This window comes from Megalops cyprinoides, chromosome 12 (assembly GCF_013368585.1).
Source record: "Megalops cyprinoides isolate fMegCyp1 chromosome 12, fMegCyp1.pri, whole genome shotgun sequence".
NCBI lineage: Eukaryota > Metazoa > Chordata > Actinopteri > Elopiformes > Megalopidae > Megalops > Megalops cyprinoides.
The window spans coordinates 26,850,281-26,877,983 of NC_050594.1; the positions used below are offsets into that span (position 1 = coordinate 26,850,281).

The 27,703-nt window shown below is 40.7% G+C and overlaps 1 protein-coding gene across 1 annotated transcript; it reads right to left on the reverse strand.

The window, feature by feature from the left end:
* Nucleotides 1–4,068: 4,068 nt before the first annotated feature.
* LOC118787104 (estrogen receptor beta-like) lies at nt 4,069–24,120 on the reverse strand. The gene is made up of 10 exons (XM_036542533.1): nt 23,834–24,120; nt 19,984–20,160; nt 14,816–15,284; nt 14,383–14,561; nt 14,122–14,238; nt 13,414–13,743; nt 11,386–11,524; nt 7,747–7,880; nt 5,516–5,699; nt 4,069–5,339 (listed from the first exon to the last, which is right to left on the reverse strand). The coding sequence occupies exons 3-10, from the start codon at nt 15,235–15,237 to the stop codon at nt 5,117–5,119; spliced, it is 1,728 nt and encodes a 575-aa protein (XP_036398426.1). The 5' UTR covers nt 15,238–15,284; nt 19,984–20,160; nt 23,834–24,120; the 3' UTR covers nt 4,069–5,116.
* Nucleotides 24,121–27,703: the final 3,583 nt, after the last annotated feature.

The window sequence follows — 27,703 nt, forward strand, 5'->3', positions numbered from 1 at the left end:
CTATTCCCAATTAACAAGGATCATCAATGTAATCACATGTGTGAACACATTTCAGACACAAACTGTCTGAAGACTCTGCTGCAATGAACATCATGGGCAAACATGAGGCATTAACAATAAACTAAGTCCTCACTTTTCTTCTCTATTCATTTTTCTCCACTTTAAATCTCTCTCAGGTAAGTCTGCATAAGAAAGTGGACCAATCCTGTCATGATGATCTTTTCAGTTCATTTTTGTTGGAAGGGACATTGTGATAACAAAAACTGAGCTCAAAACATCTTGGTATGCCAAAAACATTCAAAACAAAATGCTGTGCCAAATTGCTGAGCATTGTCGTTTCATCAGAGAACATCATTGTAATCCGCACTTCAAAAAGAAATAATCAATATTGTATGCTTTATGAAACGATGAATATAAGTCACAACTGATACTGTTATGAACATCTGGTCATGAACAAAGAAAGCACAGAGATATATCAGACTCTGTAACTACACTTCTTGAGGAGACTCACAGAATGGTATGAATCTTGAGGAAATGCTTTGAAGCATTAGCTGACAAGCTAGAATGCACCTCTGGCACATAGGAAATAGTATACAGTGAGCATAGGTTACTGGGAGCATAAATACAGCGTTGCTGTAGATAACAGGTAACTGGTAGGCAGCCAAAGTGATCATTTCTTTTTATATCTGCAATAATTTAGCATCCCCCAAGCAGTTCCATTTTGATAACAGCTGTGGCAGGGTACTCCTCCAGTACCCGGAGGATGATGGAGGAAATTACACTATGAGACGGTAATAGTGCAAGATTGTTCTCTACAGACAACCAGCCTTAACTTTCATTCAGCCTCTTCTTCTTTAACATCTTCTACTGCCAGCTGCTATGTATTTACTCATGAAAAATCTAGAGGATGATTCTCTGGAACACATGCACTTAAGTCATAGGGGAGCACAGGGGTTAAAGCTTGTCTTTGAGAAAATCCACATATCAGTGTGATGAATGAGATATTTTAAATTATGAGAAAAGAAGGAAATTACAACACTATGGGGTGTTGATGAGGTGCATTGTCTACCGTGTGGTAATAGGTCAGATGGCCACATGAAAAAACATGACCACATTTTATTTTAATGAATAGAATAGAAGAATAATACACCTGAATTGTTATATTCAATAATTTCACAACCCAGATTTTCCTTCATTTTTTATGGGAAAGGTGACACAAACAGAACTCTCTGGTCACATGGAACAATAACAGCAAACTGTAATAGCGATAACAAGCTGTTTAGCTTAAGACCTCACCAGAGTGACAGTCTCATTCAGAGCTTCACATTTCAGCACATTCAACATAGTCATTGTACAGCAGTTACATAGTTTATGCGGAGTTTAAAATCATTCTGAAAGCCGTATTACTGCCCACTTATATTTTCCGCTACTTGTTGCTTTCCAGAACAATTCTAAAAAATAATCACCAGTAAGAACAATGTTCTTCTGGGGGTAAAATATTACACGCATGTTTGACAACCTTTCTTTCCTCACTTTTCCTTTCCTTTCCTTCTTGTACATGAACATGTACAACATGCTGAACATTATTTTTCTGTTAAGGTGTTGCTGAATTGAGAGAGAAAATACAGCTTGATATAAAGTCAACAAAGATGTTAAATTAATATAAAATAATCTAAAACAATGTCATAGCTGCATTGTTCACTGAATACTTCACACTTCAAATTCTCCAGAATGTAGTATGAGTCATTTAATTATTTTGAAATAGACGATTGCCCAGCAGCGGACAGACTGCTAAACAAATCATTTGTGCTTTTTGACAATAATAAAAAGACTGATTTTTCAAATAGTGTGCACTTTGTTGCTTTTCTTGCTCAAACACCTTAATAACTTATAACGTCATACTTGATGGTGTACAGTAGCTTGTTGCTTTCATTTGTTACCTCTTAAAAACTGCTTCTTCAACCCCGCCCATTAATGAATAAAAGGTAACTGCAAGACCTAAAACAAACTGAAATTACAACAGTTCTGTGTGCAACAGTTCAATAGCAGCAGTTTTAAATGAAAACAACACGCTACATTGTAGGTATGTTCATATGAGCATGTGGGTATGAGAAGGGCTGTTGAACCATTCTTTCACTGTCTATGTTAGGAAGTTGATGTTTTGGTTACTATGGCATCTTTGCATAATGCCACACACTGTTTACTGTCAGGACATTCCAGACTATCCCATCGGTACCAATGGTTGCTGAATCAGGCTTAATGCCAACCGTTAGTGAAAAATGCAGTTCAAACTCTACAGTGACTGCACACAAGAAAGTAATGACCTGCACAGTCCTCTGGCGAGGTTCCAAATAACTACTGTTAAATAACTAATGGCTGAACACCCATGGATTTGTAAAGCTCATATTAGACAAAACGTTGCTTCACCGTCAATTACAGTCTGACAGAAAATGTTTTAGTTATATTCACTGCTAAGTGCTGATCTTCACACTGTTGAAAGCAAAATACACAGGAAACCCATGTGTTTACGTTGTATGTTCACTATTAACAGCATAAGCTGCTTCTGGGTAATTTTAGTGCAAAAATAAAACAAACAAACAAAAAACAGTCACAGTGGTGAAATGTGGAAAAAAACAACAGCAAAATCTAACAAAACTTACTTTCTTTACTGAAACTGCTTTGAAGATTTAACAACAGACTAAATTACCAGCAAAGACTGTCAATGGCTATTTACAGAGAATCTCAAGGAAAACAATGAATTACAAAAAATTAAGAAATTTCATTACAGTGCACTCCACTTATAAGAATCATATCCATCCAGGATAATTTGATTATCATAAGAACCTGATTCTTAAAAGCAGGATAACAAATGACTGGACTCTCTAATTTAATTGAGAAATGTCCTTAGGTACATTCTGTAAAACACAAAACAACTATATGACTCACACTCATTTGAATGTTACTGTGCAAAATACTGGCACTGTGTAGTCTACAATGCCGTGGTGCAGTCACTGATCGCATACTTGTCCAGTGTGACAAGCACCTCTTCAATCATCGGTGACTTTCTAGAGTGCATCGAAATATTTGACCTGCTGGGTGGCGATTTATCCATGATAAAAGCTTTGCTGTATTCAAACTGAAAATTTTTCCCTCCACTTACTTTGCACCATTTCACTCAACTGAGTATAGTACTACATGAGCCAAAAATGATTCTTACAAGCGAATAGTTTGATTCTTACAAGCAGAATATTTGAACATCCATAGTATAGAAATGATTCTGTCCCAGTATGGGGCTGATTGTTCATATCAGTGATCTTATAAACAAATAGCACTGCATACAGTATATATAGCTACAAAGCATCCCCATCATAGACCAAAACAGTTTAAGAGATTTACTAGCACAACGTTGCCAGTGTTACACAATAACATGGTTACAAAAAAGTCACTTACTTGTACTGAATTATCAGTACAAATTAATTTGAGCATGTAGCCCACCACTCCTTCAGCTGGGCTTCTTGGAGGGGAGGTGCATGGCAGTTTCAAGCATTAGTCCAAGTCTCTGCCACTTGCAGCTCCTGTGTGAAATCCAGTTCTCCGTGGCCAAACACAACATCAGTCACAGAATGGCAAAGTGGCCATGGCAGCCATGGTACACTGTCGGAATGCTGTATTTCATTTTATGGGAAATTTAAAGCCATACGTCACAACAAATTTAAAACTGAATGTGTCACTCCCTACCTTGGCTATAGCCGTCCCCATTCAAAACCTCTTCTTGTGTTTAAAGTACACAAGCATTTGAACATTTAAAAACTTTTTGCAGTCACACACAAACAAATCTGTATAAATTACTTCACCTCTCAGAATTATAGCCCTAAATATGTATGTATGTATATGTATATACCTCAGATTTGTTTTTTGTATTGTATTTTTTCCACAAAAAAAGTCATTATGAAATGAGCAGCTGAGCTGTACATTACATTACTGGCATTACTGACATTTCCATTATTGAGATTATGTAATGTAATGTAATGTACAGAACAGTGAATTATAATGAATTTATGTCTATTTTAAGTCTTTCTCTTTTAGTGTTATGTGAAACTATTATGGTCCAACAAGCAAATTCCTGCATCAAAGGACATCCACCTGACCAAGTGTAGGCTCATTTGAGGATTAACTGCAGGTTAACACTATGAGTTATGAATAATGTGTCCATTCATCACTCAAGCATTAGAGGGTAGTGAAAGCGCATAATTGTTTTTCAGACGTAAAATTAAATAGTTGCTTTTCATTATACATATCTACAGAGCTGGAGCTGTGTCTACAAGATCACACCTCAGAGGAGATCTGAGGATGGATGGATCTCCTAAAGGTGTCTGTGTTAATCAAATTCAACTGGTTTAAGCCTTTCAAATGCATTGGCCCATAACCCACAAGGTTACATCATGTTTCTCCAATATAAAATTCTCACCCATATTATCAGAAGTTTCTGACACTTTTTCCATTCGATATCCTTTTAAGACAGAATTGTAGGTTCCCCCCTTACAGGATGCTAGAGGATATCTTTCAGAAATAGTGTGGGAAAATGTCAGAATTACTCTTCTGTTCAAATTTCAAGACATCATACTCAAACAAAAGTCAAAACATAAAGACAACTGGCTGGTGATTTATGCATAACGTTAGAAAGCACTGGAGAGTTGATGGACCATCAATCAGTCTCTCATTCAAGAAGGCTGGGAACTGGAACTTTCAGGGAAACTGGGAAAAAAGATCCCAGAGATTCTTCAGAAAGTCTTGTTTTCATTGAAATATTGTTCATTGTTGACACATCTCTAGGGCAGGCAAACAATGCTGTCTGGCTTTTGTAGGACTCTGAAATCTTCGGGCACTTCAGCATATTTTAGTAAATTATGAATGATAAAAAACGCATGATTTCAAATGTTTATTAAATCAGAAGTCAGACAATTCAAAGCTTTGCGAGGGTTGTGGAGATAAGAGGGAACCTTACTGTTTTTCTGTGATGAATTTGTATAAAATAGACTCTAGACCCCCGCCATCTCCATCATGGCAGATTCAACAGCTCCAGAAGCCCAAGGGTAGACCCCAGGCTGAGGAGGTGTTACTCACTGCTGTCCATGGGGGCCTGCGGCCCTTGGCCACTGTCGGACGGCTGCTGCTCGGGCAGGTTCTCCGCGGCCTGAGGCCAGGAGGGCGGCTGAGAGCGCGAGGCGGCCATGCGGCTGCTGTGCATGGTGTTGGCGTCCAGCATCTCGAGGAGCAGGTCGTAGAGCGGCACCACGTTCTTCCTCTTCATGTTGGAGAGGTGCTCCATCCCCTTATTACTGAGGGGACATCAGAGAAAGGGCACATCAGCACACCTGCTGCACTGGGCCAGCTGTGGCCATCCTCTGCTGGGCACGCCGTGCCCACCAGCCACGGATGTTTGGGGAGTGTTTGAATGAAGTGGTGATGATGAGGAGGGTGAGGAAGGGGAGGATGATAAAGACAGCTGCGGTACCTGACGTGGCGGATGTGAGCCAGCAGCATCAGCAGGTGGGCCAGTCGGGCGGACTGCTGCTGGAAGGTCAGGCCCCTCTTGGCGATGGTCCAGACCAGCGCATCGGTCACCGCGTCCAACATGTGAAGGAGCTTGCTGCGACTCTCCAGCTCCTCGCGGTTCTCAGGGGAGCTCGTGCACAAGTCTGCACCAGGGGACACAAAAAGCAGCACCCACTCGTGAGGACTGCATGTGTACTGATCAAGCACACAGCACATAGGAACATAACACCTAAAACTGTCCAAGACTTCCCATAGCGTTGAAAAGGAATCCATTCCAACCACTAGATGGCAGCCTCAGGAGACAAAAAACACAGCTACACAAAAAGGACCTCTGTGTTCAGCTCCACGATTTAAACTTTGGAACTCTGTATATATTAAGACTGGTTAAACACTGGTCTCGACTCAAACATGAAATCTCGCTCGTTAGTTACAGTTCAGCATCTCACTTTTGTACAGTATGTTCCCTTCATTCACCAGTTCAGAGCAGTAAGGTCTTCCAGGTATTTGGCTTCATTTTAATATTAAATTTAAGGACATGGACAAACAATGTAAAGGTAATGGCTAACCACCCACTGCAGCTACAACAAGGTTGCAATGACAGAACATTCTTTATGGTCCAACACTCCTTGCTTCTCTCAAACATGACCCATGGGGTGAGTGCACCTCATCTGTACATCAGGCCACTCTCTGGCTAAGGCTGGAGGTCATGCATGTCATTTCACAATGACTCTTCACAGAAAGCATGTTAACATTGTCTTCAACGTACTCAAGTTTTCCACTTGACCTTAATGAGATCACTCATAGTTTTTTGTATGCATGTCAAATAGCAAATTCCAACATAATGTTTTCAGCAAATGTACAAAACTCTTAATTTGCAACCAAAATAATTCTAACAAACCACAGAGCATGAGCACCTTTGTGAAAATAAATTATTCAACCATGCTTACCACAGTACACATTCATACTGAATCTTGTGTATTACCTAAAATGTTCATTTCTGATGGCAATTTCACTTTTGTGGCAAAAAGGAGAATAATACACTGGAGGGTAGAGCTGGCATGGTGAGAGACGCATTCTCATCCAGGATAATACACCAGGAGTCCTCTGCAAAGAGTGCCCTGACTTCTGTCATTTAAATCAAATTTCTAATGTTTTTATAACATTTCAGATTTTCTGTCCATCTTCTTTCCAAGAATCTGACCCACTCTCACTAACCAGGGTGACCCTCAGCACACTGTCTGTATACAGTGTATACTGGCACAGAGGGAAGAGACAGCATGGGCACGCAGAACGGCATGGACATGCATCTGATCATGGGGCGACAAGAACAAACTGTAAAAATCCCACCCTTGGATCTTCCGTTCCCTGCAGTAATCACTGGGGACTTTGGATGTCTCTGTACACAGAACTGCTATCTGTCTGTTTTCTGTGTTTGTGAATATGCTCGGCCGTTATCTGGCTACAGATGAAATAGCTGTCCCCGAAGGTCACTCAGAGCGGAGGGAACAGCGGTAAGGACCTCCTCTGGCCTATAGAGAGAGAGGCTTTCCCAACCCCTCCTCTGTGCACATACGCTCCAGACATTGTTGAGCCGCTTCCAACCTCTGCTCAGATGATGTGCCAGAGTGCGCTCATTGAGTTGTGACAGTAGATTTGCACCTAATATATGGCTTCTGCACAGATATTGACAAAGTATCAAAATATACTAGGTGCTGGCTGAATTCTATTCTATAGTTGGTGGATGAAATTTCTGGGCTTTTTGTCTGACCTCACAAGGGAGATAAAGTGTTCAGTTACGAAACTTTTTCAGAGGACAGTATTTGTGAGGTTTTTGAAAAGCAATGAGATGGAAACCTACAAGTGCCAACAGTTTTGGAATTTTGGCCAACCACTGTCAGTTACGCTTAAAAATACATACTTTTACTTGGAAAAAAGTTCTGCAATTGCGACATATACTGTTCATTTTGTCAGTTTGTCAGGGAAATGAAAAATATTTCATGCTTCAGTACTGTCTTGAAACTAAGGAAACAAAGGCACACTAAACAGTGGAGATGAATAATGGGAAGTGCAGCATCAGAGCATCTCCTTAGTGATGAGGTGGGATTGGGTGGGGGGGGGGTGCTTGTGATTGAGAAAGGAACCACACCAGGGAGAGCACCAAAGATCTGTCTGCCAGCAGGGTGAACTTACTGGGGTTGAGGAGGATAATGGTTTTAAGGCACACATACTCCTCCCTCTGCAGCTTCAGCTCCCGGAACCTGGAAGTGGCCGCCAGCACCATGTCGAAGATTTCCAGGATCCCCTCCACGCAGCTACCCTCGTCCCTGCCAGGCACAGCACACCCACGTCACACATCCCACAATGCACCAGGAACATATCTCTCATTGCTCTCAATGTGGAGCTCTCTGTAGCTGTTATGTGGATGGGAAACACTGTCGATTAACGGGTCATTGCACTTCTCCTACAGCAGATCATTTCTGATTCACTGTGAGAGAAGGAAATGATTACTCCAGGTTTAATGTTTAATTAGTGCCAAATGGAAAGAAATGATCTGATGCTTGTTAGAATGTAATCACATTGATTATGGCTCCTTACCACAGAACCAATTACAGCTGGGATCAGAGATAACTTTAAAAGTAGAAAAATAGCTAAAGAACATCCAATTGGACAGTCATTTAACCTTTAAGCATTATGGCCTCTGGTTTTCTTCTATGAGGATGATAAACAATGTTGGTGTCAAAGTTACACTGGTACAGCAAGAATACGGTAAGAGAAAACTTAAACTGACTTGAAAAGCTACATTTGAAATTAAAAACAGCATCCGTGTGCATGTTTATGTTTTTTTCAGTGACATTCCACTTTCCTTTTACAATTGCAAGCATACGATATCACCAGATATCTGTTCTATCACAACATTCCCAAAGAAAGGAGAAAGGACAGCAGAGCAGACTACCAATGTGCTTTATACAGTGTGTGCTGCAAAAATGCTACAGTATGGTCAGTACAGCATGAAAATTTCATATGAGCTTTTGGCATACACTGAAAATCTATCTTCGTAGTCTTATTTTTGTTAAAGTCTCGAGAAATTGTCATGCAAAGGAGATACACTTGTATATCCTGGATGGTCACAGAGAGGAGAAAAATAAGTAAGTGTTATGGGAACACACCAAGGTTAGTTAAGCCTGTTGAGATAATCACCGTGGTTGTGAAGGGTGTGTAACCCAATTCCTCACGCTCCGTACACACAACAACATAAGGCCCCATACCCCTACAGTGTTTCAAGCAAGCAGAAACACTACATTTGGACTTGGCAGCGCTGGGTTTTTTTTATAAAGCACATAAATTAACGATTAACATCTGTCACAAATAAAATCATTGCATACCTGGTGCCAGACCTATGAAATTAGTACATATCTCTGTGAAGCTCAATAGAACCACTGTGCTGTCTAATTGCCTGGAGTTAGCCAAAGAAAAAAAGGCAGGAAAACAGATGTCTAAATAAAAAAAAATTATAGGTTGCATGTTAGATTGCAAAGTTGCTTTCATATCCTTCAGTAAGACACTTAACCTGAATTGTTTCAACATATATTGACCTATATAAATTGATACTAGGAAAAAATGTAGGCTTTACAAGTTGACTTGGACATAGGCATCTGCTTAGCATATACATGATGTAATGTTATTTAAAAACAGATGAATGTGTTTTTGAGTGTTACCAACAGTTTAATAGGTGGGGCACAGTTTGAGACAGATAAAGAAATACTGTGACGAATATTAAGGACTATACAAAGCTCTAAAAGCTTAAGCAGAAGAAACCAGTTTACTACAGAAAGAATATAGACAGACTTTAATTCAGTCAACTGTTAACTGTTGAAAAGAGGATCACTTTTCACGGGGAAGAGAATAAATAGACTTCTTAACTTAATATTACGCAACTGGTGAAACAAATGGGATAAGTGGAAGCCAGTTAATACTCACAAATGACAACATGTCTGTATTTCACTTTTGCACAACGTTAATTTCCACATATGGAAGCATACTTATATGAAGATATCTGTGGAATCTTCACTATTGTGTACTGTGACAGCAGTAGATTTATGGGCATCTGACTTCTAACCACATGTGAGGAGAACAGAATGTAACCAGTATCTGTCTTATCTGCAGACACATAGCAGGGAATAACACTCTCCTCAGAAGGTGCTGGAGAGGAGAAATTGCGCGCAACCAAGTGTGCCAGGAAAAACTAATAAGCTGTTGCCTGTGGGAGTGTTCCGTGACTGAGAGGAAGGAACACCAGCATCTAAATCAGAGCAAAGGCACACAGTGGACTGGTTGCAGGCCTGTGATAGACCCCTCATGGAAAGCCAGCTTAAGAACGTTAAGGGCACTGCTTCTGCCCTCAGTTCATGGCTGGTTCATTCTTTTGCATTTCCTCACTTACTTCAGTCAGCATTTCCCTCATTTTGGGAGCTGGAGGTTATTACCATTCTGAGGGCTGTCTAAATTACATGACATTACATAAATCTATAAGATGGTGAATATGTTCCAATATTCCTCAAGCTGTCATTGTTACTCCCTTAGATTGAATCTCCGCAACAAGACACTCTACTGGAATACAGCTCAAATATTTGAAGTTATTTTTCAAATAAAAAACCCATAAACTTCCTTCCTTGAGGAACTGGGGGTATACTGCAGAGTAGCTACCAGAATGGCAGGAAAGTGGTTTAAGAAAATATTATTTGCAGCAGCAAAATTTAAAAAAATATCTCAATGCATATTACCAATGTTACCAATGTACCAACTTATCACTTAGTTCACACCTAGACAGCATCCCAATAACTTAACTTGTTTAACTTTCTAAATAACAAACTGATATTATCACTGAATGTTACTGCTACATGTGATTTGTATGTGTATATGTGTTTTGCTGAAATATTATTTTTGTATTCATGTCAAGGGGCTGGTATGGTTTTGACCACCCTAGTTCTGACACTTGTAAGTGGAAGAAAAAAGAGACAAGCAAGTCTGACATCAATGTACTGCAAGTTAACCATTGCCCCTTTTCCACCAAGGCAGTTCGAGGGCCAGTTCGGAGCCAGTGCCTAATCTCGAACCAGTTCTTCACGTTTCGACAGCCAAAGAACTGGCTCTCGGCCAGGAAAACTGGTTTGAGAGTGGCACCAACACTTTGCTGGTCTAGAACCGTTTATGTCAGGGGCTGGGGGCGGGATTATTGTTACGTTAGTGTAGTGTCTAGACTGCCTAAAAAGAAGAAGAAGAAAAACCAGAGTTTTATTTTTCAAATGTTTTCAAATGTTTTGCCTGTTGTCAGCCAGCTATGTATTTCTTAGCTGTTTAGCGAGCTACTAATTTCTCTCACATCAATGTTCCGAACGTAACCTTGGTAACAGTAGCTAACATTAGCATGCTACTTTCTAACATTGCCGTTGACTCACCTACCAACATCACTTAACATTTGGCTTCACAAAAGGCTAACATTGTATAAAGTGTAGGGGACAAGTTTGTTTTTTAAAGCACTGTTCTCTTGTTTTTGTTGTTGTTGTTTGTTCCCACAAACGGAGACGTATACAGATGTATACAGTGACATAATGACCTGGCTCTCTGTTGGCTCTCTAGCCCATGGAAAAGCAAACCGGTTCTTACAAGGTTCGCAAGTTGAACCAACTCCGAACCAGCACTAGCACCAGCCCAGAACTAGCACTTTCAAGGCCATTTCCACCTCTCCAGGGACACTGCTTGAAGAAAATGTCTTAATGTGACACAGACCACAGACACAGTGATGAAGAAAAGCAGAGCAAGGAGTGGTACCTGTTGAGCTTGAGGTCTGGGGAGAAGATGAGCTTCCCCGGGTGATCCACAGACCTCCACATCAGGCCCAGCATCAGCACCTCCAGCCAACAGCACTCTAACAGGTGCACCTGATCAGACAGGCTGAGCTCCACAAACCCTGCAGGCACAGATACAATCACACAGATATACACTGAGCTGGTATGGCTTACAACATTATAAAATAAAGGTTGTGTAGTCAAGTATGCATGCAAAATGCGATGATCACACTGGAGTCCAACACAGCTATACACTTGCATGGCTTGCTAATTAGTGACCAACATTGGCAGCCATCTGTTACTGCACACAGAAATTAACACACTGAGAAAAGGAGAGTGACACTCTGTCACACTAAACCTGATATAATGATATACAATGATTCTAACACCCTGATACAAATGGAGACTTAAACATCAATACGTGCCGTCACAGACATACCCGACACTGTGTAACTGAAACTCTACCTTACTGGCAACAATTCATGGTCAAACAACAGAGACGCAGGAAGAGTCTTTGATCTTCAACACGCAACTCCCTGGGATGCAGGGTTAAGCACACACAGTTATCACACTAACGCTCGACATGAATCGGCAAATAACACTGAAATCCACTGGCAAACTGTCCTATGACTCTGACCTTGACAGCCAGAACTCTCCACAGTCCTGCAGATTAAGACTCTCATTGAGGAATGACTGTCTTCCACAAAGAATAGCTAACGATGTGAAAAATGAGCACACAGCTCAGCCTTGCTTTAGTTTTAATTATGATATGCATACCATGTCTTAGACCAACACTCTGCTTTCTTTGGCTGATGATAGTGCATATATATTTGGAGAACTGCATGTATAAATTTATTAATAACTCCCAAAAATATATAAAAATAATATGTAAATATGAAAAAGCAACCCATGACCAAATCTGCATGTCAAAACAGGATTCTAAATTCTATTATAACAGATGTTGTACTTACATTTACACTGCACTCCTTTGAATGAGCAAGGACAACATTAAAGGAGAACTAACACTGGGACACAGATTATTTATCCCTTACTAAAAAGGCAGTTAAACTGCTCGGCATGAAAAAGCTGTAAAGTGGTTGAAACGGCACAGTGAAAGAACATTAGTAACCTGTGGGGCTCTGGGCATGCTACCTGTGAGTCTAATAGCATGCTCTCAGTTTACTGCGTCTCCAGGAGCCAGGCTCACTATATATAGCCATAAAGATGCATCTTCATTATAAGGCGATGGAGGTTAATTTTCACATCATCCACTTCTGCTGTCTGAATGTGCTCTTTTAGACAAGAAGCTTCGCAGATGTTAGTCACACCTCTTCGTAATGGGCACCTGCTCGATTCACGCGCCAGGCAGTGTGAGGCATGCATTGTTGCGCTGAATAAAGCAGGAACAATGCCTCCGACAGTATAGGGAAGGTAATCATCCCAAAAAACCGGGATCCGCCAGGCAGACATTCAGTAGTAAAATGGCCTCTTTATTACATGAGAGTCCCGAGGGGCTGCCTGTGAAATGAAGGGCCCAGTCTCATTGGTCGGAGCTAGGATGCGGTGAGGTGCTGAAAGTTGGAGAGCCTTGTGTTCAGGCACAGCACATCTCTCTCACCAGGAAACAGAGAATCCCCCCAGGATCAAATAATAGGGTGATTTTCACCAAAGAAGAGCCCAGGGGGAATGTTTTATGTGCAACAAAGGATACTCTCATCCTAATTACTCAATTTGTGAGCTTTTCCTTGACAACAAAAGTCTTGCCATCCATTTACATTTAATATGCAACTTAAATGAAAAAGCAACATCTTCAACCTTATCTGTTTTTTAATATTGCCCCATTTTTACCCTGACCCTGGAACAGGCAGTTAGCCATGCATTAGCCAGCTGAGCCACTCAGGAGCCGTTATAAACACATTTTATTTATTTATTTATTATACATATTTTTTTGTAAATACGTAGCTTTGATATAAAATCCACACACACACACACACACAAACGTACAACTGACCTGGGATCTTTTTGGCCCAGCTGATCATGAGGACGAGCTCCTTGTCGGCCAGGTTGGTGAGTGACATCATCACGCTGTCCTCAGTGAAGGGCTTCTTCAGCTCTTTCATGAGGTAGATCTCCGGTGGCTCGGCCTCGATGATGCGGGAAATGAGCTGCTCGGGGGTGAGCGCCGAGGACTGGAGCTCCCTCATCAGCGGAGAAACGCCCTCGCCCCGCCTCGGGGCCCTGCCCCCAGCCCCCGGCGTGCACCCCGCCCCGGTCGAGTCACGGACCTGGGGCAGGCGCCGGTGCCGCACCCCACGGTAGTTGCAGCGCTCCCGCCTCACCCCTGCTCAAGAAAAGAGGGCGACTATAAAAGTGAGAGCTCTCTATATGTCTGTGGGATCCCAGTGTGTTATGACTACAGTTAAAAACAACAAGCGCTAACCCTCCCCGCTGAAGGAATACGCTTCAGGGGACAGTCACTTTACAAAAGGCTGAGACCTTTATTCAGGCCACCTCACTTAGAACTGTAGAACACACTCAATGAAAATATGGGGTAAAAGCTCCATTATGCTTCATTCAGGCAATCAACTAGGGTCATGAAATGAGATGTGCATCTGGAGGAGTTTCAAGGCAGACATGGGAAGCCACTAGCCAGAGGAAGAATGAAAAAAGAAAGAATGAAAAAAGAGATAGGAGGTGGGAGGAGGAAGTGAGCGCGTACCGCACTTCATCATGCCAACTTCGTAGCACTTGCGAAGGCGGCAGGCCTGGCAGCTCTTGCGGCGGTTCTTGTCAATGGTGCACTGGTTGGTTGCAGGGCAGATATAATCATTGTGCCCTGGGGAGAGGAAGGACAGAACACACAACTTCATCTCAAGGGGCCATTACTAAATGAAATGCCTTCTTTTGTATGTCTACACACTTATACCTAATCAGTGCAAAGCATCAATCTACACAACAGGAAGCAAGTTCCAAGAGGTACCTTGGATGCTCCTCTTGAAGAAGGCCTTGCACCCCTCGCAGGACCAGACTCCATAGTGGTACCCCGAGGCGTAGTCATGGCACACGGCACAGAAGTGCGTATCCCCCTTCCCCACCACACAGCCCCCAATGGAGTTTGCCCCATCCTCGCTGTCTCCCAGTCTCTTCCCTATGAGCTTGCTAGAGCCCAGGAGAGAGTCACAAACCACAACATACTGTATATGTGAAAAAGTAACATTTCACTGCAAGACGAAATTGGTGTTCTGCATGTTCTCAAATATATCACAAGCAAGCCACCCTTCACTAGTAAATGAAGGGTGGCTTGTAAATATTGTACAAAGTACAATAAGTGCAAGTAAATATTGTACAAAGACTGCAAAGCTTGGGTGTCTGTAGTCAGTTCACTGGATGTGGTGCGTGCTGGTGTTCCATACCTGTTTGGAGGTGGGCCGTGCTCGTGTGGCTTAGGGTCCACCCACGGGGTGTGGGGGGGCTCGCTGTACACCAGGGGCTGCTGGAAGTGCAGAGCCAGCGGGGAGATGTGGCCGTGGTGGTTATTAGGTGGCCAGAAGAGGGAGGGGCTGAGGGACTGGTGTACATTGGGGCTGTCGGGAATGGGGGGGCCGCCGTGGCCCAGCATCGGGGGGCTGTAGAAGGTCAGTGCGGGGTAGTCATGACTGCTTTCTGCGTAGGGGGAGGGGATGCAGACAGCGCGGCTCTCCATGGTCAGAGCAGGCAGGCCACTGCCGTACATGGGGGGCAGCAGCCCCGGCGAGCTCCCGCTCTCCCCCATCTTGCTGGAGTCCACCTCCGGAAGCTGCAGCAGGGGCAGCTCGTTCCCGGGAGAGCCAGCCATTCTGGGTCTATCTCATCATACACTGCCCCAGTCACAGAGACAGCTTACTGCAGGGCAGAATGAGGGGGAAAGAGAGTCACACAATCTACCCCACTCACCCAGAGCAAAACACAACAAGACTCATATACACACACACACACACACACACACACAACCATCAGAGTAGCCCAGAGCAAAACAGACACCTATCTTGACACATAAAACATCACAGTGACCAAGACCAAAACATACACATATTCACACAAACACACACCATGTCCTGCTCATTCATTCACACCATGTTTGTTCTGAGTACAAAAAAAAAAAAACGATGAAAATCATTAACTTCAACACATTTAATAAATCCATCAAACTGTATTAACATCTCACACAACCTCACAAGAATCTTTATAATTATCATAGCATCTTTTCCAAAACAAATTCAGTATATGCATTAAACAACTGATTATTTCATTATTAGTCCTCTTAGCAATCCAGAAGCTGTCCCAGTAATTAGGCATGGGCTGGGTAAGAACTCACTGCCTTATGCAGCCGATGTGCTGTTAATATTTCCTGCTCACACTAAGACCATGTGCAGCAGGACAGGCGCAGCTGGGATTTAATTAATTACCTCAGCTCCAGTCTAGACTGTCCAATATTCTGCTGCAGCAATTTCTTTTATGTGTGCTTAATAGGAAAACTCCCACTATAATAACATAATGCAGTCAAGAAATGATGAAAATTAAAGTTGAAATAAAACAGAATAGAGCTATTGCACTGTAGTGAAACCTTTTGTACTTTAAAATGTCAATAAGAGTTAGCCAACGTATTGCAAAAGACGGCTATTCTTGGTTACTGCTCTTGGAGCAGTAACCAGTAAGATCTGAAGTATTTATCAGTCAATCAAACAAGAAAGTAATTGGCAGTGTCATCTGCTGACAATGACCAAAAGTCCACAGAAATGGAACAATGATACTTTGTAGGGGTGGGTCTGAGAGACCTGAAGACAACAAATTTGGTGATGGACAGATGAACACTATCCATGAGGCATTCTCACAACACCTTGAGGAACATCTAAAATGTGGAGCTCAGCTATACATAATTGCATTGGCATACCAATACCAATAATGCATACCAATAATACACTGGTGTAATTATAAGACCTACAGAGGAGGTAAAGAAGAGATGGCATGATCACAGGCACACCAGGAATATACATTTTTCTACTTTAAGAAATATTAAGCACATACAGCATTATTACTGAGACTGAAGAAATGATGGGTTAGAACCCTGGCCTGCCATCACCTCTTGTTTCTCAATCTCAATTTAAAAAAAAAATCTGTGGACCAAGTTGATGCATTGAGAATGTTGCTTCAACTACAGGAAGCCCCCAGCACTGACACAAGCTTCCCCGTTCATTATTTTAACAAAGAAGCCATGCAGCATGTACATCACCAAGCATAATAAGACACTGATTGGATACTCCTTAAGGAACAACAAAATGCCTTTCAGTCATTGTTGGGCCTATCCACTGGGATCAAGAAATTTAACATGCCTCTCTGGGGAACAAGAGTCCCTGTCCAGGCATAATAGACTTGAACAGATTCTGAGTCTTTGCCTCGGATGGTATCTCTTTCAAGCAGCTTGGTTATGTCTGTGAAACTTGGTGGGCCTTGACTCAGACCGCAGCCTCCGGCCGCCCCATAGGCACTCGGCTCCAGGGTGTTTCACTCCGCTGGGAGTCTGTACACGGCTTGTCTTCTAGCTCCAGCCTCTGCTGCTGCATGAGTATGCTGGCTGGAGAATGAATTCAGTTCCTGAGAAACCGACCACTGTCATTTGGCTGTATATCATGCCCCCTGCAGCCCTGACTTGCTGAATCAATTAATAGTGCTGACATCCTGACACCACAAAGTGTCATACAGAGTATTTCACTTCATTATACAGTCAAACTATGATAGATACCACAGGGTTTACTGAAAACCCTTATTCGCTGAGTAAGAGACTAGCTTAGCCACTAGGTTATCTCATTGCTCCAAAGATGTGCACTTGAAAAAGAAAAAAAAACCTAATTGTGTGAGAAAAGTCCTTTATAGGATGTATGACATGCAGTCATAAAATTGTAGGAATCAGACATTAGGTTCCTACCATAATCCAAACAGTAGCGTTGACCATTTATCTAGACCACAAGTAACACAAGGTGATTTTTAGCAGTAAACAATATTTTGTTTTAACTGCTATTTCACCTGCTACAGAAGTGAACAGGCAAGTTGTTCTTTGAATAATAAGTATTTACTGTATGAATTACCATTTAACATACATAAAGTTGGAATTTGAAATTCATTTTTAATTTATTGGGAAAAAAACAGTATTTAATGTATTTGATAGAGAACAGGGAACATTTTTAACTGGATATGCTAAGCATACACCAAGTTAATGGCCCTTCCATGGTTAATTCATAATTAAAAAAAACAAAATTCTTATAATTCTTGTGTATTTTAAACAATTATTTGTTTTTAATGATACTTATTTTAATGCTTGATATAACTCAAACAGAAAACATACAGTTAAAAAATAAAAATGGAAAACATGTAACTGCTAGTCTGAAAAAAATGTTAAAAATGGAATTTGACATAAAAACTGATGTATTGACACTACAGCATCAACACAGGTCCTATGTGAGGGTCCAGGGAATGACACAAATGATGAAAAGAAAAAGATCATGAAGAAAACCAATACAAAGCATTACTAGTGATGCACACCAAGGATATATGATACCTTATCATCATGATCCATTACAGGTGATGTATTACTTTTTCAGGCCCAAGAGTAAGAACAACACTTCTCCGGCCCATTTTAAAATTTGTTTAAGAACCAAAGCAGGTGTAGCACAGACAAGCTGGGCAACCATTTGTTGCCAATAAGGGTGGAACCAAACCTAGTCAAATTTCATGTCTGGACCTGGTGCCCTTACGTGACATTGTAAACAGTTGTGACAAACAGTTGATCAGCAGGTTAATAATTGTTAGAGTCAATAGGGGAGCTGTACAGCCAAGACCAGAGGCTGGTAATAGGCCTGCATTACACAGAAGAGCACACAGCATTCAACAAAAACATCTTTTAAATAATGTATGCATTAACTGATTTCTGCACATTTGTAGACATCTGTCTTTGTAAATGTTTTTTTTTTTTTACTTCATAGCATAAAGATTCAAAATGATGCCTGTTTTGGGTGCTGTTGTACACAACTCCCAGAGAGAGCTTGTTTCAAGCTGGTTTTCTGGAAATATGGAAAACCATCTCAAACAGGGGGTGTGGGGGTAAAGCTAGGGTACTCTATTCATTTTCATTCAATGAATGCTCAATTTACCAGATTTTAAAACAATATCTATTCGTATTTACTAATAAAAAAAGAATGGATATGCATGGGCAACTAATATTTTCTTGTTGGTTTATTTGTTTGGTCTCAGACAAGTCTTTGTTCATCTCACATTTAATCATTATTTGGATAGTTGGATTTTTGCCAAAGTGACTGTGATACACTGAATCGTAACCTCAATAAATATTAGTCTACATTGTCAAATTAAAAGCCCACACCCTTCCAGACATTTAACGGAAGCTCTTCCCAAAGCCCTCAGGCCCAGAGGTTTGTTTGACTGCCTTTTTGCTGTAAGAGTCCTCTACAGACAAACAACTGGGTCTGCTGTCCTATGGAGCAGCAAGTTAGAGTGAACGCTGGACACCAGCTCATCTTCACCTGCCAAAGAGGTCAAACTGAACTCAGCTCTTTTAAACCAAATATTGAGTTTTCCTCAGATTTGACATCCATGTGTGATCTAGGTTCTAGTATTTTAATGCTTTGGCCATTTAATGCTTAAGCTATTGGAAGATGGAGGTATGCATTCTTAAACATTTCTCTTTCTCATTTGTATCAAACCTATTCTGTGACTACCGACTTTTCAAGTAGTCACACATATACATTACAGAGGTCACACACAATCTTCCTAAGTGCTGATGAAAGGGGAACTCAAAACATAAACATGTTGTCATAAACAGCAAGAAAACGTTCCTCAGGGGGCCATTAAAAAGGATCATCTTATCTGGAATAGGTGCGTTCTTATAAATAGGTACAGCCCGTGACACACAGATGCTGGTGCTGTTGGTCCCAGCATTCTCTTAATTTTAATGTACTGGAGTTCTCTGTCTCTGTGAGCACACAGATTCCCAGACCTGCATATGCACACAGGCACGCATACACACATGCGCACACACATGCACAGAGGTAAACACACGTACACACACGTGCACACACACACACACACACATACACATGCAGACACCCACTGGTTGTCAATCCGACTGAAACTCCGCATATCTGACTTTGATTACATTTAATTTACGGTTTAAAGAAGTGCAGGCATTTTGTTTATGAATAAACAGCTTTGTTAACTAGCCTTTTAGAGCAATGAACATTAGATAAGAGGCCGAGTCCTTAATTAGAGCCCACATACACCCAAACTTACTGTTAAGCAGCTTAATCTAAACTCAGGCCAAAAGGAATTCATTGAGTACCTCTGACATTTAAGAGGAACACAAACTGCTCCCTTTAAAGTATTCAGGTAGAAAAGAATGAAATACAGTTTGTATTGTTAGAGGCACAGCAGTACAAAGACGACTCCACAAATTGAACAGTTTAAACAGTAAAAATGCTATACTATTATAGTTTTAATAAATATTACAGATTTAATAACACAGTGATTCACTTACTTTTTCATAGTGACAGGAGCAACAGAGTAGTAATAATTGCTTGTCCCACTGATCGTCTCACCAACAAGGAAGAACTGAGTCTGTCCACAGGGTGTCCTTTGAACAGAGACTACACCTTTTGAACCTGCAGTCTGGAAGTCGTCCACAACAAACCGGCCTCAGCAACAGGTGCCAAGCCTGTTAATGAGAGAGCAAGAAGAAGACACAATGTTCTCACAAAGAACAACATGCACAGCCGATTTCAATGGTGGCTGGCATTCCAGCTAATTACCCTCAAAGCGAAACTTGGAAAAAGTTCAGCATGATGCATCTCCCCTATGGATCATTCCAGTGGGATGAACTGCCAGTTGTGTTTACAACTGCCGTGCTAGTTCCATGCGGACCTGCAGGTCCACTCCTGCCTCTTTTACTTCACGTCGTCCTCCAGTGTTCTGATGTGTCACTGGATGGGTAGGCCATAGTTACCACAAAGCAAAATGAGAGTCAGCAACTCCATAACACATATTGAGTTTGAAGTGAATATAATACTTCTTGTTTTTTTGGACAAGGAATTCTTTCCACAACCAATAACAGAAAGTCTGAAATGTTCTCCCTCTCTCTCTCCTGGAAAGGACGGTTTTTCACGCCGAGTCAAACAATCACTCTGCTGTTCAAACCATTAGAAAGACAGAAAGACAGCAAAACGGGCAACGTAAAGGCACTGCAAAAATTCAAATCATTTTGAGTAACTGAGATGGCTTTAATTTCAGCATTTTTTGTGTTACAGTCATTTGTACGAGGCTTTTCTGTGCTGGGCTCTCAGACTAGCGCAAAAGCGATGGTCTCTTACCACAGCCATGCTGCCACCTAGCTACCACTCCAGAAAGTGGCCACAAGCCAAAATCACATAACTCTGAACAAAAGGCCAAGGCCGCAATGTTACTCCCAAACTTGGGTTTTATTCCTCCCTCAGTACAGACGGAAGCAGATAAGAGATGGCTATTTCAATCTGAATGAGGAAAAACACACCTAGACGGACTATTGGGGCGCTGTGAGATCTGCACAGCGCAGAGCAGCCAGCCCAATTACACCGAAGGGCACTGAGAATAATTTACCTGGCACTAGAGCTGACATACTGGGCATTGAGGTGTCCTTGCCTCTTTTATGAAGCTAAAGACAGCAGGAACGAAAGGCGCATCTGTTCAACAAGAGTAACATTTAAACCACTTTCATAACATGTATTTAGTTCCATCCAGTGCAAAGTAAATTAAACTCTGTTTTAAGCTTTCTGTATCCACGGACTGATTTTTCTCAATACGTAGCAAGAACTAGGTATTGGAGGCACATATAATTATATTTTCGAACATTTTGTGGTATACAATATTCATGACAAATCATAAAAATTTGCAAGATGCATAATGGTATTAAATGAATTTCAAATAAAATACAGGTATTCTGCTCCTGAAAATAAAGTTCAAACTGAGCTATCATTTGTGGCTTGATTAGGAACGATGGTGCCTGAGGTCCTAACACAGTACCCCTACTTAATATCTGTTTTTGTTGCTAAAACATTCAACCACCAAAAGCAGAGACAATCAATGACATACTCCATTACAGAAACTTTTCATTAAGTAATCTATGCGTAAAACAGAAAAAAAAGGTTTGTGAACCACAAGACTATACCTCTCAAAAACAAGTCTTCAACCTCAAGCGCTTTTTTCTGGACCTGTTTTCAACAGCTTAAGCAAAGTTGTCCAACTGAAGAATTTATGGAAAAAAACGTCAACAATTATTAATTTTTAAACCTTCAATAGATACTCAGCTGAACTGATCAGTAAAGTCCAGTGGAAGTTGATGGGTGTGCTAAACACTCGGCAAGATGTTCTATGACAGCACACGCAACAGCACCAGCATTTCTCACAGGAGAGACAGACAGGTTACCCTGGAGATCACTTGCCCAGCTGAGTCACAAAACACACCTGCTGTTCGAACACAACTCCATCTGTTAAACACAGCATATCACTGTTTTCCCACATATGCTATGGAGCATGTCTGCTCTGCGGAATTATGTATCAGCATAGTTGTTCAAAGCGTGTTTTAGTTACATGGTGTACCGTTTTGGATAATGAAATAACAGAATGGTTCTTAGGAAACTGCGACCTTGACATATTACGCTCTTGACAAAGGACCGTGAATGCCTTTCAAAGCGTAAAAACAAGGCGTGCAGGAGGGAGAGGATACAGCTAAAATGATAAAAAGTAGCATGAATGTAGCTATTGAATGTAGCTATGACAAAATAAACAAAACAGTATCAGCTAAGCATTTGAATGTTCTATCTAATGCAACACATACTAGCCATAAGTGCAAAAACAGAGGTTTCAATCCTCATGCTCTTCTTCATCTTCTGACTCATTTTCTTCACCCTTACACAGTCGCCTGTCCTCTGTAATCATCTGCTATCTGCACATTATCTCTGTCATCTCTCCAGTCTCCCATGTCTAAATCTCACTCTTTATTCTTGATGGCTAAGAGAACTCTTATCTCCACCACCTAAAGACTAATCTCTTTAATGATACGGTGTGAGCAAAATGCAGTCATTTTACAAAGTTTTTGCCTTCATCTGAAATTACCCTTGTATTGATATATTAGCCCATGAATTTTCCTTTAACATGCATTTATTATTTTTCCTTTATAATCCTCATGATTTTCATTTTTTCCATTGAAGATCCATAAGTAAGCACATATACCGCTGCCTGTTTCCCACATAACCGTTTCTGTTAGTTGTGCAACGTTATCCTGTCTCGTGTATAAAATTTTGCGTGGATAAATGTATCAACTTTATTCTACTACTACTAGAAGTGTTATCACCATTTTATTCTCCTTTTTAATAATAGTGATTCAGTATAGTTGACACCACCAACAGCTCTGGGGTTTACCTCCATGTGAAACTATTCATACCGTTACGTTTTAATTATAATTGTGGTTGGTGTGTAATAAACACTCAGAAGAATGATTGTGGTACCTCTCAAACCAAGTATTTGTCTAATAGTTCATTTGCTTCTTCAGTTTTTCACAGAGAAATCTTAACTACCTTTGAAATAATTCTTTAAACTAAATTAAAACATCAGGTCATCCATAATGGCCACAAAAGTCACCTCTCAAGCGATCTCACTATTTGATTGTGATAGTACATCAGTGCCAAGCGACCATCATTATCTTGTACATTTGGGAATAAATGTAAGGACATTGTGATCACAGCAATAAATTTTAACAAGTGTATGCCGTAATAAAACTAGAAAAATATTCTGAACACAAACCTCTCAAAGTAGGCTGAACCGTTAACATTTATCAATGAAATGGTGGGATCAGAGCTGTGCCGTGTATGGACTCTGGAAGTCGTTACTCATTTACTAACCCCCATCTATCAGTTTAAATATAGCTTACAGTCGTCAGCCTAAACATACTTTCTCTTGCGCAGTATTATGATAATAAACAGCGTCATTCGTCTCCCAGAACGCTTTGTTAAAAGCAGAACTTAAGACCGGGTTTCCACGCTTGAATTCTCATTATGTTTAATAGCAAACACAAATCATGCCCAAAATCAAGTCCGTTTGGATATATACATATTGAATCACACCAGGCAATCGCAAGACTATTTCACATAAAGCTGTAGTATGGTTTTGGTACACGATTCCAAATATAACATCCAACTTACTTCTGGGAGCTGAACTCCAATAATTATTATTAAACGTACAGAAACCGTACAGTCTAACCATTCTTGCTACTGATATCTAATTACTTCCATTTAACAACTTGGTGCACTCCTCCAGCAAGAGTTTTTTTGTACATAATTATTTATCAGTAAACCTACCTCACTTGTAGCAGCCCAGAAGACTAATTTCAGTTGATGTTGCGGAACCTCTTGTTCTCACATACGAGCTACCTGTAGCTGCAGCGATTCTTCGGCTAGAGCAAAACTTCCCTGTTCATCGATGCTCGACGCAAGTACTGCCTGAATCTATAGGGAGGAATGAGTAAACTGTAATCGCCATTGTAACATTGTACTAATTAACCGGATAATTATTTCACGGGGTGGTGAAATGGCTCTAAAATACCATTGAGATTAGAGCCCTACAACTGCCAGTTAGACATCAGCTCTGTTTCATTGGCTTTGCCCTAGTTGGCTGGAGAATTCCATACTTAATCGACAGTCGCCGACGTCACTGACCACACCTTCCGCAACCTTTCTCATCGAAACTGACCAGTGCAGTGAAATGGGAAGTTACTTGAGTTTTTCCTCAAGACGTCAACGATCTGATTTGGACTTTCCAATGGCGAGAAAACTGCAATAATAATTGGAGACGCTGGCAGATGAAACTAGCGCGATGCTAAAATTACCTGCTCCCAGTATAAATTTACTCTTAGACTTCGTATAATTTAAAGGGCATTGCACTCTCTCAGTATTCATGCAGCCAGTCATTAATATTTTGTTTAGAAAACCTGTTTTTGTAACTTTAAAGTCAACATGAGACAATGCTTTAACAGGTGAAGTAGCCTATGGTGCTGTAATTCTTCGCGAGTTTATTAATATTCTTAATATTCAGAGTTTGTGTATGTTTATATTTGTCATACTTTTCAACTATTGACATGCTGAATTCACATGTCTGCATTACACATTTAGTGTAGATTGGTTTCAATCAACAGAGTATTGCTTGCCATTTTAATCGAATCCGTATTAAAGCTTAACCGTTATTGTGGATCTGCTATATCTGTGCCAACAGATGGCAGCACTTGGTTTTTAATAATTAAGTAGCACATAGCATAGGGTAGCATTTCCCAAACCTCGCCTGGAGGACCCCTTGTCCTGCATATTTTAGATCTCTCCCTGCTCCCTGATTTAAATGATCAGTTTGTTATTAAGCAGCTTCAGGAGTTCATAACGAGTTGATCATTTGAATCAGCTGTGTTGGAGCAGGGAGAGATCCAACACATGCAGGACAAGGGGTCCTCCAGGAGAGGTTTGGGAAATGCTGGCGTAGGACATATAGAATTCCAACAGTGGAAGTCCAGGTGTTTACAAAGTGCCACATTTTAACAGTATATGGTGTGAATATAATTACAGCATATGCTTAGAAAAACGAATTACAGCAGGTGTCTAGAATATGGGCAATATCATGAATGTGTTTTGCTATAACTTCTACGTAAAGATAATGCAGTAAGTCCCTGCTTCTCACACAGAGGGGAGACCAAAACGGATATTAGGATTCAAACCAAGAAAATGACAAAATGACATTTGTAAGAAACATATTTAACACAATTGAGTGGAACCTTGAGTGTGAATGGTACAGTGTTTTGGTACAGTATTTTGTTGTGAGGAGGATGAAAAATGAAAGCACATAAAGAGTACATGCCTCCTACCCTAAGAAGACAGCAGGGCAGATGCTGCTGCCTGGACAGAATAGCATGCAAGCAACAGATCCACTCATTCCTCTGCTTTTATGTATTTTTCTTTTGAAGTTCTTTAATAAGCAGTCTCTGGTTTGGTCCTAAGCTCTTTTTCGTATGGTTTTCTTCCGATAATCACTTGCTTCCCCACAGAGATAAGTGGCTTCCTACCTGTTTACTTCAGAAATTGCTGGCTTTTAGTGTTTGACACCTGCATAAGTGGCATAAACTGTACCCTCTTCCCATCAAAGACTGCTGTCTTTACACAGTATGATGCATAAATAACCTGTTTCCCTTGTTAGTGCATTATCGTCAGACACAACTATTGATGTCAATATAGACTTGTAGGTACAATTGATTTGGTAAGTGCAGCTTATACCGATTTATACACCAGGTCCTAGTAATTAATGGCAGTGGTAGCGACAGTCATCGGAAAGAGAGACTGATTCCAAATTTATCCTTGGGACTACATGAGGGTTAATCAGATCAAATACGCACGGCCACCAGCCGTTGTTGAAAATGTGTGCTTTGTTTAAAATATCTTGCGCCTTTAAAATAAAAGCCTACCAAATGACAGGCATTTGTTTGTTCCACTGATGTCTGCTGAGGTGTTTTTTAGTCATTGCTAGCCAGCTCTGAGCACTGCAAAGAGACATCATATTAACCAACATCTGAGAGGAAAATATCAAAACCTCTCTTTCCTGGAAAGTCTTCTCTTCACAGAGAAGTTGTTGTAGACAAGAGATTGTTTAGAGTTTATGAAAGTCATGAAACATCTCATACTCCTTCTCATGTGTTTTTGAAAAGAAGCAATATTTCTAAATCAATTTAGCCTAATGTTGTTAAATATTTTAAATAAATATTTTTATTCAAGTTATGGGTGAGATGTGGGATCTGCAGAGCATGCCATACACTTGAAAAAAGAAAAATACAAAACTGATATATTTCAGAATTTAGTCTTTGGGATTATTTGCTTCTCTTTAAGAAAAAGCAAATTACTTGTAAACATAAAGCTTCATTGTAGGACAAATAATGAGGTTCTTAATTCATAGAACACTTGAGTTCCAGAAAAAAGATAGATCTGCTGTTACATATGCTATTTATTATTTTATGTTCAGATGAGACAGCACAAAACTAACTCCTGGAGCTAACTAGCCTATAACTCCACTGCTGGGCATGAAGAAAGCTTGAGTATAAAGAACTGTACTACATGTTCCCACTTGTATTCTCTGTGTGCCTCTAACTCTGATTAATCCAAGCTGGGAATGTGGCTACATTTTGGTGTATGAGACATGCGTTCTGTCTGAATCTGCAGAGGAGAGGAGCGAATTGAATTCTGCTTCCCATCCCAAGCCTATTGTGTGTGCAATTTCATCACTTGTTAGGACATTTTTACCCAGGATCCTGCCCTAATCATTTCTCAATTACATTCATCACCGTCATCTCTACTCCACTGTGATGTACAGGATGTACACATTCAGCAACACTTATAACAGCAATTACCTATTCCCAAGCTAATAGACCACATTAGCCTCTCGCATCACATTCATCACATTGGAGCAAAGCTGCTGGAGGGTGGATGATTCATAAGAAAAATGTCCTACTGTGGACGTAAGGAGATCTTTATCAACCATTTAGTCCTTCAAGTAAGGTATTTTGTGGTTGGAATTGCAATTAATATGGACGACAGTGTGGGAGTTGCTTGGGAATTGGCCTTACAACCATATGTGTTACAAGATTTGAACTTTCAGTGGGAGACTACTGTTGTGCTGTTGAGTGAGCGGCTGAATTGCTTCAGTTTCTATTTTGCTGTGTTAATGGATACTAAATGGATGATGTGTAATTGGCCTTGGTAAGTGTGTCACCAGTGTTGTAATGCAGCAACATTTTTTTAATGAATTCTGAGATGAATATTTGAGCACCTTCATACTTTGATTAAAAGGTATAGGAATCTGAGTGCATTATGTCATAGTTATCACTATATGCTTGTTCACTCTCTCAGCTGTCAGGGTACACAAAGCCTCATCAATAGACTCTTGCCTAGCCCATTTTCTTACTGCTTTTTTTCTGAGTTGGTGTTTTTTATGTAGCATGTGAGCTGTCTCACAGAAAATGCAGCTTTTCTGGTAGAACTTTCTATTGCCCTGAGAAAGCTGGGTTTGACTTACAGAATGAGGTTTACAATGTACTTTATGCATTATGATTTTATTATTTTCTTTTATATTAGGTTTTCCTGAATAAATGAATGAAGATATCTTGTGGATATAAATCTATCATAAAAGAGTAGTTACATTCT

Bases quoted from the DNA above. Each gene is read 5' to 3' on its own strand.
- LOC118787104 (XM_036542533.1), bottom strand. From the start codon at position 15,237: ATGGCTGGCTCTCCCGGGAACGAGCTGCCCCTGCTGCAGCTTCCGGAG. The intron at 13,744-14,121 runs GTACGCGCTCAC...TTTCTTGAGCAG, and splicing joins AGTTGGCATGATGAAGTGCG to GGGTGAGGCGGGAGCGCTGC. The intron at 5,700-7,746 runs GTAAGTTCACCC...CCCCTGGTGCAG, and splicing joins CATTATCCTCCTCAACCCCA to ACTTGTGCACGAGCTCCCCT.